This window comes from Mastomys coucha, unplaced genomic scaffold (genome assembly GCF_008632895.1).
Source record: "Mastomys coucha isolate ucsf_1 unplaced genomic scaffold, UCSF_Mcou_1 pScaffold8, whole genome shotgun sequence".
In the NCBI taxonomy this organism is placed as follows: domain Eukaryota; kingdom Metazoa; phylum Chordata; class Mammalia; order Rodentia; family Muridae; genus Mastomys; species Mastomys coucha.
Window position 1 is genome coordinate 45,037,458 of NW_022196914.1, and position 12,534 is coordinate 45,049,991.

At 35.4% G+C, this 12,534-nt stretch overlaps 1 protein-coding gene across 6 annotated transcripts in view; it reads left to right on the forward strand.

The window, feature by feature from the left end:
• Positions 1-12,534, forward strand: part of Tmem161b (transmembrane protein 161B) — a 78,698-nt gene that overhangs the window by 43,943 nt on the left and 22,221 nt on the right. For all 6 annotated transcript variants that reach the window (XM_031360698.1, XM_031360703.1, XM_031360704.1 and 3 more), the window contains 3 exons: positions 1,461-1,544; positions 3,758-3,855; positions 11,771-11,927. In XM_031360698.1, the coding sequence (XP_031216558.1) occupies positions 1,461-1,544; positions 3,758-3,855; positions 11,771-11,927 (339 nt within the window). The remainder of the gene's footprint in view (positions 1-1,460; positions 1,545-3,757; positions 3,856-11,770; positions 11,928-12,534) is intronic.

Here is a 12,534-nt window from a genome sequence, read left to right on the forward strand (position 1 = left end):
TTTTTTTTGGTTTTTCGAGACAGGGTTTCTCTGTGTATCCCTGGCTGTCCTGTAACTCATTCTGTAGACCAGGCTGGCCTGGAACTCAGAAATCCACCTGCCTCTGCCTCTCAAGTACTGGGATTAAAGGTGTGCGCCTGGCTGATGGTGTGCTCTTTTGAAGTAGGGAATGACTGAAAAGGAATTTGGAGAAGTGAGCTCTGAGAAGCAGGAAGTCACAAGTCCTGTATACGTTTCAGGTCTTATAACATGTCTCATTCAGATTTTCAGAGTAGACAGACTATTATTAATTCCTATGGACTCATCACAGTAGCTAGTACTTAGACTTGCTTTACTTGTTCTTGGCTCCATCTACCCTCACCCCAACATATTTTGGTGCAAATTCCAAATGTATATTTTAGCCATAAATGTTTCAGTACCTTTCTAAATTATGTAAGCTTTAAAATTAACACAATCCCAATGCCATCTCAGTTTTAACATTTTTTATGCAATATTGGGTCATGACTCAAATTGTCAATTCTGTAACTTTTTTTGAAATAGCAAGATAGTTGTTGATATTTAAATTTAGACATCTCATTATAATCTAGAGTTTCGTGATTTAAAAAGTAGTATAGCAACACAAGGTTTGTATTCATTCTTTATAACAATATAACAGTAAGGACCTTGACGAAAGTCCCTGCATAGTTTAACATTGTACTGCCTTGAGTTGCTTTGAAATGTGTTTATGTGGGCTGATGTACTTTGACAGAATATCTATTATGGAAAAAGAACTAAGAATGGGCTCAGGGTGGAAGGATGAGAAGGATGTCCAAGAAAGACAGGAAGATGAGGTAAGAGAGTGTTGTGAGAATCATGGCTATGGAAGACTGAGTAGAGGACAGGTCCAGAGTAGTATGTGCAATGAAGTAGGAGAGTTTACAGCATTGAACAAAACTGATAGCAGCATATGGTTAAACTAACTACTACATTTAAGTGACTGGTAAATAGTGAGGCCTTTGTAAAACAGGAAAGTCATAGTGAAGTGGTTGGTGCTTGCGAAGATTAAATGACATGGATATTTTGTGTAATAGAAGGGAAAAAAGGAAAGAAGATTTGTAAATGTGAGAGAACATGCAGTAGCTCTCTTAAAGGTAACTATCACTCTATCACTTGGTTCAAATAGAGGATGGGTGAAGAATTGCTTGCAGAGTTGTTGTCATATTTGCCTAGGAAACGGCAGGCTGTTAGAAATACAGGGTAACATTTTTAACAAGGCCTGGCATCTAGCAAGGGCATTACTAATGCCGGCAGGGCAAGCGTCTCAGCCCACCGCTTTGGCAGCAGTATCTGTTCCCACTACACTTGTCACTTGACTATTTCCTTACAGTGTCCTCCGATTGGAAACTCGGTGAATATTTGTAAAAGGATAAACTGGTCATTCAAGTGACTTAATTCAAAGGGCTCTTTTTTTTCTTCCTTAGTTTGAGATGGTATCAACATCCTTCTGAAGAAGAATTAAGAATCCTTGCTGGGAAGCAGCAGAAAGGAAAAAGTAAAAAAGATAGGTAAGTTAGCTTCTAAATTATTAAACATTTAATATAATTTATGCAGATATATTTTTTCAATTAAAGGAATATTTATTAATGATGTTGTAAGTAGTTGATAAATTTCAAATCAGAACCCTTGCAGATTCCAGTAAAGTAGAAATTAGAATATAAGTACAAAATAATGATTGCCGTACTCAGAGATTAACTTTATTCAAGTTGTTAGTATGTTTGACATCAGAACCCATGTAAATCTCAGTGAAAACAGTAAGGCCAAGACAATTGTTGTTTTACTCAAAAATTGATAACTTTATTCTGGTTTAAATTATGAGAACTAATTTTTAGATATTTACGTGGCTTAGAGAAGAGCTGTAATGATATCTGTAAGCTTTGCCGGGTGGGAGCGAAGGGGACTTTTTACTAGATATGGCTTCGTAGGTTCCCTTCAGTCACTGCATTGCTTTCTTCTATGGCACTACTGAGCTAAGAGCTCTACCACTGAGCTGTAGCCCTTGCCCGCTTCTTTATATTTTGTTTAATATTTTAACTATCTGCTAACAGGCCTTCTTAAATCAATCACCTCTGGGAATTGGAAAAACTAGACATAGTCATATGTAGAACTCTGATGGCTTTAAAGTTGCATACCCCTGTTTAAATCTCAGAGAAAGTCTGTGTTGACTAGAAAGTCCACATTAGCTTCAGTGTCCTTAGCTAGGGATCAACTGAGGATATCTTTTTTATTAGTCTTGAATTTCTGTGGATTATTAATCATAAGCCCTTCCCTTTTTAAATTTCATTACTTTAATAAAGTATTCTTAACCAATGTTTTTGTTCATAAGATATTACTATGTACAGCTGCTACTTAGTATAGACAGCCACCCTAAATATTAATTTATATTTTACTGAAATGCTGTTAAAGTGTTGAACAAGGGGCTGGAATGATGGTGCAGTGGTCAAGAGTGCCAGCTGTTCTACAGGTCCTGATTCAGTCCCTGGCACCCGATGACAGCTCACAAACTGTCTAATTCCAGTTCTCTTGGCTATAATGTCCTCTTCTGGTCTCCAAGAGCACTGCATGCATGTGCTTCACAGACTCTGGCAGGAAAACCATATATCCAAAAATAAGAAAAAATAATTTAAAAAATGTCAAATGGATTTCTCAGGGTTATGTCTTAAGGACCAGTATTTTAAATAGGTTGGTTTTTAGTTTCTTTTTGTTGTTGTTGTTTTTTGTTTTCAACCACTAAACTCTGCTGATGGCCATTGTTCCCATGTTTAAACAATTGTGGGATTTAATTATATAGTTTAGACTGAGTTTTCATGTGCCTCAGGCTGGTACAGAGGATGACCTTGAACTTCTGATCCTTCTTCGTCCAGTTCCCAGTAGCAGCAGTGTATAACTGCTCCTGGCTTATGCCATCTTAGAGCAAACCAAGGCTTTGATACAAGCAGGCAGACAGTCCCCACTGAGCTGAGTGCCTAGCTCTTCCAGGATGGCTCAGTGTGGGAGCTACAGAAGGGTACACTGGTGATGCTCTCTTCTCACTAATACAGAAGAGGGCTTGGGTCACTTATGTGAGATATTGTCACCAAGAACTCCCATGTTTACTTACTTAAGAGGAAATACAAGGTTGAAAATAATGTTATTAAAACTAGACTTATTACTTCATATATCCATTTGATTGTCCTTAAAACTTAAGTTTAGGAGTGGCAGAATATATTTAAAGAACTTTACTGGTTTTTCTCCATCTGGAAGTCTTTGTAGGCACCTCCACAGTTGCCTTTCATGTTTCTGAATTTCCTACAAACATTAATTTTAATATACTTATTCATCTCTGACCTACATTACAAGCTGTGTTTGTGTGTATATGTATGTACATGTACGTTCAAAGAGAATTTTATTTTCTCTTCCTTTCCTTTAATCTTGTACCTACCAAAGAGATACTAGGTTGCTTTTAAATTTGCAAAAGAGAGTAGGAAAAATGGGTGTGAAGCACGATACTAACAAGCAAGATTTTGTTGCTCTTGCACTTTAGGAAATTCTTCCTCTGGTCTTCTACACAGTCACATAATTTACTCAGTATCTTGTAGTCTCCTTTGGAAAATTGTTTTTGAGTATGTGACCTCCTCTAGGGTGACAGTAGAATGAAGCTAAAATCTCTTATATTTAGGATAATATATGCACTTGGATAACTAAGTATTTTATTTTTGTGTTACTTATCTAATTTTTGCAGAAAATACAATGGCCATATTGAAAATAAGCCACTAACCATCCCAAAAGACATTGACCTTCATCTAGAAACCAAGTCTGTTACAGAAGTGGATACTTTAGGTAAGGGGAATCTTGTAAAGTATTCTGCATACACCAGTCTGTCAGTGAAAATACTGTATGTGTTGTGAATATCGTTTTGTTTGCATAGAATCTAACAACTGACTTTCTCAAGCTGCAAAGGCTTTATTCAAATGAAGTTTCTCTTTTCTGTTTATATGGTATTATTCTCCCTAGTCTGAAAAGTGGCACATTACTCAGCCTTGTTACAGCTTCTGGTAAATGGGCTGAAGTCAATCTTGTGATCATAAATTTCAAATTTATCTCGTTTAATAATCTATTACTGTCATAATGAACTTTAACTACATTTACAAATTGAGATATCTAAACTTTAGTAACTCAACTATTCTAATGGTGTTAGGGATTAAGAAGTTGAGATTTTATTCAGAATTCACCTTTATCAATTGAATATATCAAAATAAATAATGAACTTTCCCCTTCAGTTTCTGTAATATGACTATATGATTTTAAGTTTAAAATGGATTTATATAAAGCTAATTAAATGCTGGAGGGAGAAGATGTCTGAAGTGGTGTTCCTAATACTAGTTTTCAAGCCTTATATTATATTATTGAAGAGATCTTTAAAAATAAAGATTCTTTATTCCCATCTTTAAAAAAATTCATTGATTCTAGAATAGGTTCTGGGAATTTGACTTCAAAAATACCAGTGATTTGATGTTTAATCAGATATGAGAACCACTGGGTTACATGAAAAATGGGGAATTACCACATTAAAAAATTTTATGCAATATATTCTGATCAAGATTTCCTCTCCCCTAGCTCCTCCCATTTTTCCACCTTCTTAGCTCTGTGCCCTTCCCTCCTTGCTTAGAAAATAAAACAAAATAAACAAAAAAAACCCAAACACACCAGATTTTTAAAAAGTCACAAAAGCCACACACACCACCACCACTGTCTCTGCCACCTCCAGTAAAATCCCACTAAAACCTATTAAAAACACAGAATTGGAAACAATAATAAAGAAGCAAAAGATCAATAAGACAAAAATATACAGGAAGACTAGACTGGAGAAAACAATTTTTGCCTTTGCAAGCCACTCTCAGTTGGTTAAGGGTGAATTCCATATCCACTATTCTATCTTAGCATTGGAATCTCATCTGATTTAAACTTTAGCAGGTTCTATGTGTGCTGCCGGTCTCTGTGAGTTCATATGTGTGTCAGGCCTGTTGTGTCTGAAGACACAATTTCCTTTGAGCCATCTATCACCTCTGGCTCTTACAATCTTTCCTCCTGCTGTACAACGCGGCTTCTTGAACCCTGTGAGGAGGGGGGGTTTAGAACTGACTCTTCCAAAGCCTCTTACTCTCTGTGCTTTGTTCAGTTGTGGATGTCTGTGTTAGTTCCTATCTCCACAATAGGAAGCTTCTCTGATGATGGCCAAGCAAGACAATGATCTCTAGCAGAGTGCTATTAAGAATCATTTATTATATTCCTCTAGCAGAGCAATAATATTTGATTTTCCCCTAAGCCCACAGCCTATCCTTTCACAGTTAAGGCCACCTGAGCAGTGTCAGGCATAGGTTCCATTTGCTGGAATGTGATTTTAATCCAGCTAAAGAGTGGGTGATCACTCGCACAACATTTGTGTGAGTATTATACTACGATATCATGCAGGCAGGATATCATTATGAATCACAGGGTTTGTAGTTGGGTTAATGTTTACCGGTTTCTTTCTTCGTACATGCACCATTTCTTCCAGTCCCATGAGCCTAGTCAGTAGCAGGAAAGGCTCTAGTTAGGTACCAGCTTGCCCTCTTTGTGTTCAAGAAAATTGTGTGTGCTATCTTCAGCAGTAGGGCCTTATCATAAATTTTTAGAGAGCATCTAATGGCCCAAGATCTTTGGGGGTTTCTCTGGGGCCTCTTTGTCTGCAATGCAACTAGATGTATCCCATTCCTAGCACTAATGTTTTCACTTGGTGGTGAAAGCTGTCTAATTGGGGCATTAATTATTGGAATCCCCAACTATATTTTGTTCATACATGTATACATGTTAGGAAGCTTCTGTGGGCTTTCATATGACCCCTCAACTGGCCCTGAGTATTAGCTGTTCCCCCTGATATCTCCTTCTTTACCCTGTATTCTATCTTCTTCTCCATTTAATCCTCTCACTCCAGTCTCCCTCATGTCTTTCCATATCTGTACATTTAATTTCAACTTTCTTGGGAGATCCTCTCCATCCTGTTTGTTCCTTATTCAGTACCAAATTGCTTTGACTATATAGTTATATTTGCAGCATGTCAATAGAAGGCTTAAAAGCTAACATCCACATATAAGCATATTTGTCTTTCTGGGTCTGGGTTACCTCACTCCAGATGAGTTTTTCCTAGTGCCATCCAATTAACTGCAAATTTCATAATTTCAGGGTCTTTTTCTTTAACAGCTGAGTAATATCTCATTGTGAAATGTACCACATTTTCATTTTTCACTCATCAGTTGGTAGGCATCTACATTATTTTTCATTTCTGACTCTGATAGAGTAACCATGAAAATAGTTGTAGTAGGATGTAGAGTCCTTTGAGTATATGTCCAAGAGTGTTACAGCTAGATCTTGAGGTAGGTGGATTCTCAGCTTCCTGGGGAACCACCACACTGATTTCAGTAGTAACTGTAAAAGTTTCTGCTCCCATCAACTATGGATAAATGTTCCTTTACTCTACATCCTTGCCACCATGAGCTATCATTTGTTGTAATGATCTTGGCCATTCTTGTGGGTATAAAATGAAATCTCCAAGTAATTATGATTTCCATTTCCCTGATGACAAAGGATGTTGAACATTTCTTTATGTGTTTTTTAGCCATTCATGATTCCTCTTAAGAATTCTCCATTTAAATCTATACCAAATTTTTAAATTGGACCATGTTTCTTGATGTCTAGTGCTTTCTTTACATATTCTGGATATTAGTCCTTATCGGATTATGTACATAGTAAAAATATTTTCCCGTTCTATATGTAGTCTGCCACTTTGTACAAATGATTGTATTCTTTGCCATACAGAAGCTTTTCAGTTTGTTTCATGAAAATCCATCTTTTTAATTGTTCTTTGTATCTGTACCTATCAGAAAATTCTTTCCTTCGCCAGTGAGTTCAAGACTATTCCCCAATTTCTCTTCTGTCAAATTCAGTGCTTCTGGCTTTATGCTAAGGGCTTTTATCCATTTAAACTTATGAATTGTGTAAAGTTTGAACATTTTTCATTCATCTATTGGCAACCATCCAGTAGGACCAGCATCATTTGTTAATGTGTTTTTCCCGTTGTATATTTCTGGCTTTATCAAAAATCAGGTGTCCATAGGTATACAGACTTATGTGTGGGTCTTCAGTTTGATTCCACTGATCAGTGTACCTACTTTTATACCAATACCATGCGGTTGTTATTACTATAGATGTATAGTATACCATGACATGGGGTATGGTGATAGCTCTTGCAGTTCCTTTATTATTCAGAATATGTGAGATATCCTGGGTTTCTTGTGTTTTCATATGAAGCTGAAAATTGTCCTTTCAGTTTCTGTGAAGAATTACGCTGTGATTTTGATGGGGGTTGCATTGAATCTGTAGACTAATTTTAGTGGGATGGCCATTTTCTGGATATTAACAATACCTATTGATGATCATGGGACATCTTTCCATCCCCTGATGTCTTCAGTTTCTTTTTTCAGTGTCTTAAAATTTTTGTTATACACTTATTTCACTTACTTTGTTAGAGGTGTCCTATGTGTTTTTGAGGCTATTATGAAAGGTTTTGCTTTCCTGATTTATTTCTCACTCAGTTTGTCATATGTATACTGATTTTTGTTAGTTTTATATTCTGCTACTTTGCTTAAAGTGTTTATGAACTGTAGAAGTTTCCTGGTGGAGATTTTAAGGCCACTTATATATGCTGTCATATCATTTACTAATACAAATACTTTGATGTCTTCCTTTTGTATATCATTGATCTTCAGTTGTCTGATTGGCTCTAGATAAGACTTCAAATACTATATATTAAATAAGTGGAAAGAGATTTGACACCTTTGTCTTTTTCTTGGTTTTACTGGAAATTCTTTGAGTTTCTCTTAGTTTAGGTCTATGTTGGCTGTAAGTTTGCTGTAAATTGCATTTATTATGTTTAAGTGTGTCCTTTGTATCCCTCGTCTTTCTAGGACTTTTATCATGAAGAGGTGTTAGATTTTTGTCAAGGGCCTTTTCTACATCTAATGAGATGCATGTCCTTTTTGTACTTAAATATGTTTATCTGGTGGATTATGTATATCTATTTATATATGTTGAACCATCCCTACACCTTTGAGATAAAGTCTACTTGATCATGATTTACAAGTATTTTATTAAGAATTGTTACATCTATGTTCATAAGGGATATTGGGTTGTAATTTTCTTCTTTGTTGGGTCTGTGTGTGGTTTTGGTATTAAGGTTAATTGTGGCCTCCTTCAGTTTCTATTTTACAAAATTAATTTGAGGAGTATTAGTATGAATTCTTTTTTGAAGGTCCTGTTAGTATTCTTTGTTGAATTAATCTTGACCTGGGCTTTTATTGGTTGGTAGATTTTTAATGACAGCTTCTATTTCACTGGGATTTATAGGTACTTAAATTGTTTATCTGTTCTTGATTTAATGTTGTTAGCTTGTATATGTCAAGAGATTTATCCATTTCTTTTAAGTTTTTCAGTTTAGAAATGTACATATTTTTAAAGTTTGTCCTTAAAATTATCTGAATTTCCTAGGTGTCTGCTGTGATGTTCTCTTTCTTATCTCTGTCTCTTATTGATTTGGATCTTCTCAAAGAACCAACTCTTCATTTTATTCATTCTTTATACATTTTGTTCTACTTTATTGATTTTAGGCCTGAGTTTCTTTCTGTCTGCTCTTTTGGAGTATTAGTTCTTCTTTTTGTTCTAGAATCCTCAGGTATACTAGTAAGTTGTTTGTGTGAGATCTCTCTAGTTTTGTTTGTGTGTTTGTTTTATGTAGGCACTTAATTTTGTGAACTTGCATTTTAGAACCACTTTCATGTGTCCCATCAGTTTGAGTATGCTATCTATTCATTTTCAACTAATTCTAGAAGGTTTTTATTTTCTTTATTTTGGTCTTGACCCATTTTTCATTCGTTAGAGAGTTGTTCAGTTTCCATCAGTTTGCAAGCTTCCTGTTGCTTCTGTTGTTGATATTCAGCTTTAATCCATGGTGGTCTGATAGTGTGCAGGGAGTTATGTAAATTTCCTTGTATCTGTTGAGACCTGCTTTGTGTCCAAATAAGTGGTCAATTTTTGAGAAAGTTTCATGAGATATAGAGAAGAAAGTAAGTAGTTTTGTGTTAGGGTGAAATGTTCTGTTATCTGTTAGGTCTACTTGGTTTCTAAGGTCTATTAGGTCCTTCATTTCTCTGTTGGCCTGTCTATTGGCGAGAGTTGGGTATTAAAATCACCCACTATCACTGTTTGAGGGTCAGAATGTAATTTTATTTGTAATAGTGTTTCTTTTATGAACTTGGGTACCCTTGTGTATGTGCACAGATCTTAAGAATTTCAGTGTCTTTTTTGTGGAGTTTCCTTGGATGAGTTTGTAATGACATTCCGTATCTGGATTACTTTTCCTTTGAGGTCTATTTTGCTATATATTAAAATGGCTACCCCAGCCTTAACAGTAATTTAAGTAATGTATAAAGTATTATTTTGTAATTTAATCTTTCGTAGGACTCTGTCTTACCTACTTTCAACAAAAACAGCTTTATCTAGCATCTTATACAAAATTATTTTATGATATAAACTAGCATCAGAATCTTTATCGGTTGAGGGATTATTAGTTATATAAAACTTGCAAGTATCTAGAGAGGAAACCAAAAACTGACAGCGCCAGTGAAGAGCTTTGTAAATCAGTCTCATCGGCTCATTTAAACATTTAAGACTGAAGACACTTCCTTTTTCAAAACATCCCGCTATTTTGATTAGTAGTTGTCACATTTCTTTTTCTGAGTTCTGTATGTGTGTTTGCTTGTATAAACGTGCTCACTGATTTCTATATATTGTTGCTGTTTTGTATTTATAGCTAATGTTTATTGAAAAAGTTACCAGCTATTTAGCCAAATATTGTCTCAGTACATGATATACTCAGAGGTCTTGGGCTACACAGTACCAATCTTTTTTTTTTTTCTTTGTTTTTCTTTACTATTCTCTTTTACATCTTAAGTGTAGTCTCTTGTCCTCTTAGTCTCTCTACCCCACCCAGGTCCACTGCTCCTCTGTTTCACTTCAGAAAAGAGTAGGCCTCTCAGTGATAATAACCAAACACAGCATAACAAGATGCACTGAGATTGGACACATACTCTCATATCAGGGCTGGACGAGGCAACCCAATAGGAGAAGGGTCCCTTGAGCAGGCAAAGGCATCAGAGATATCTCCACTCCCACTGTTAGGAGTTTCACAAAAACCCCAACCTAAACAACCACAGAATGCATGCAAAAGGCCTAATGTAGACCCCATGCAGGCTTCAAGGTTGCTGCTTCAGTCTCTGAGGCCCTGTGAGCTCTACTTGGCTGAATTTCCTGGTGTCTTTCACCCCCCTGGCTCCCTCAGTCCATCCTTACCCTCTTCCATGGCATTCACTGAGCTCTGCTGTGGGTCTCTGCATCTGTTTCCATCAGCTGCTGGGGGAAGCCTCTCTGATGACAATTAGAATAGACACCAGTTTAAAAGTGTAGCAGAATACTGTAAGGTATTGACTATTTTTTCTAATTTATAAAAAAAAAAGTAAATAACTGGGCACAGTTATATTCTGGATGTTAAAAACAAACCAATGAAAACTTGGCTATTTTAACTTAATATACTTAAGTAATGTGGTTTTAGCATGTAGTTTCTTGAACATATTGTTTCATGTAGACAGTTTTGAGAACTACTTGCATATGGTACTAGTTTAACAATTGGTTATTTAATATCAGGAACATTCTTGTTAACCAGAGTAGCAGTGACATGTTCCTTGGTGTTTATGTGCTTCCACAATGTATGCTGTGTCTGTATGGTTATGCGGAGGGGTTGTTGAACTATCTTTCCTTTTCATGGTACAACTTATTGAAGTGCCTCATACAAGCAAGCACTTTACAGCCGAGCTCTCTGTACTCGGAACTTCTTTTGACTCCCATTATTCTATTGAAGAGACATATGTGAATATGAACTCAATGGTTTTATTGAATAGAAGTAAAAACACACGATCATCTGGGTTAATAATATGTCCAAGGATATCAGTTTTACTTTGGTTGCCTGTGTACATAATTGATAACTATCACACTGTGCAGAAAATGAACCACACTACAGCTTGAAAAAAGTTTAAATCAAATGTGTAGTTAGTTGTACTGTTAGAGAATTGTATTTTGAATAAGCACTGAATTATGGAATCATTTTTTGAAGGTCTGTGGCTATATGTAAAATCAACATTTTATGAGTTTTTCTTCCAAGAGAGAATAAGAAGTACACTTGTTCACTTACTATATGTGTAGTAACTCACAAAATCACTCCTATCCGTGGTTAAGAACAAATGTAAACTTCTGTAGAAATTTTATTCATTGAAGTTGATGTTAACACAGCTAAATACAACCAAAAGAAAATTATTCATGTAATTTTTATAGAGTTAGCTAATGGGTTAAGAAAACACAAATATATTTGCATTCATGTTTTAATAACAATATAAATAATGTATAGTGATCAGTTCAGGATTATTTTCATTACTTAATTTATGAGCTATCAAAATTTGGTTTTAAATGCTAAATTTGACTGATGCATTTTTAATCGTAAAATTTACAGTTCAAGTCTGCAAATAGAATGGAGTCTAACTTAATGTTACATGGATTTATCCTCATAAGCTTAAAATTTAACTGCAACTTGTCTTGACCTTTTCTTTTTCAGCACTGCATTACTTTCCAGAATACCAGTGGCTGGTGGACTTCACTGTGGCTGCTACCATTGTGTATTTAGTAACTGAAGTCTATTACAGCTTCATGAAGCCTACACAGGAAATGAATATCAGCTTAGTCTGGTGCCTCTTGGTTTTGTCTTTTGCAATGTATCCTTCAAACCATCATTAACGTTGTGAACTTATATTTTTTTAACTTAATATCATTAGACCTGTGTTTAATTTTGAAAAGATTAGTTGATTGTTAGAGTTTTTTCTTTGCTGAATTCTTTACAGAATTTTTAGGATATGTTAACTTTCTTCTTTGACCATTTCATTCATATATATATACTGTGTAACTTGATCACATTCAATAAACATTCTTTTTGTAACTTAAAATTTCAAAAATAGGGTAATCCTAAAAGGTAAATGTAGAAGAAGATGTAACTTCATTCCATTTCTTTTTTTATCCACATAGAATATCAGAAAGGCTACCAAACATTTTTACCTCTGTAACAAGCTCTATGTTTGTTCTGTGAATAAAGGGAGGATTTCCTTCCAGGTACTTAATTGCTCTGTGATCCTGAGAGATAGATATTCTAATTTTCCCTTCTCCTCTTGCAGTCCCTCCTGTACAGATAGCATTTTAGTAAGTTTTACTCACGTTTACTGTGCTACCTATGAAAATCTTGTTTGTAGCAAAACATATTTTACTGCTTTCCTTCAATAATTTATTTTTATTTCATGGAAAGTAAGCTTTCCCAGAGTGGTGATGCAT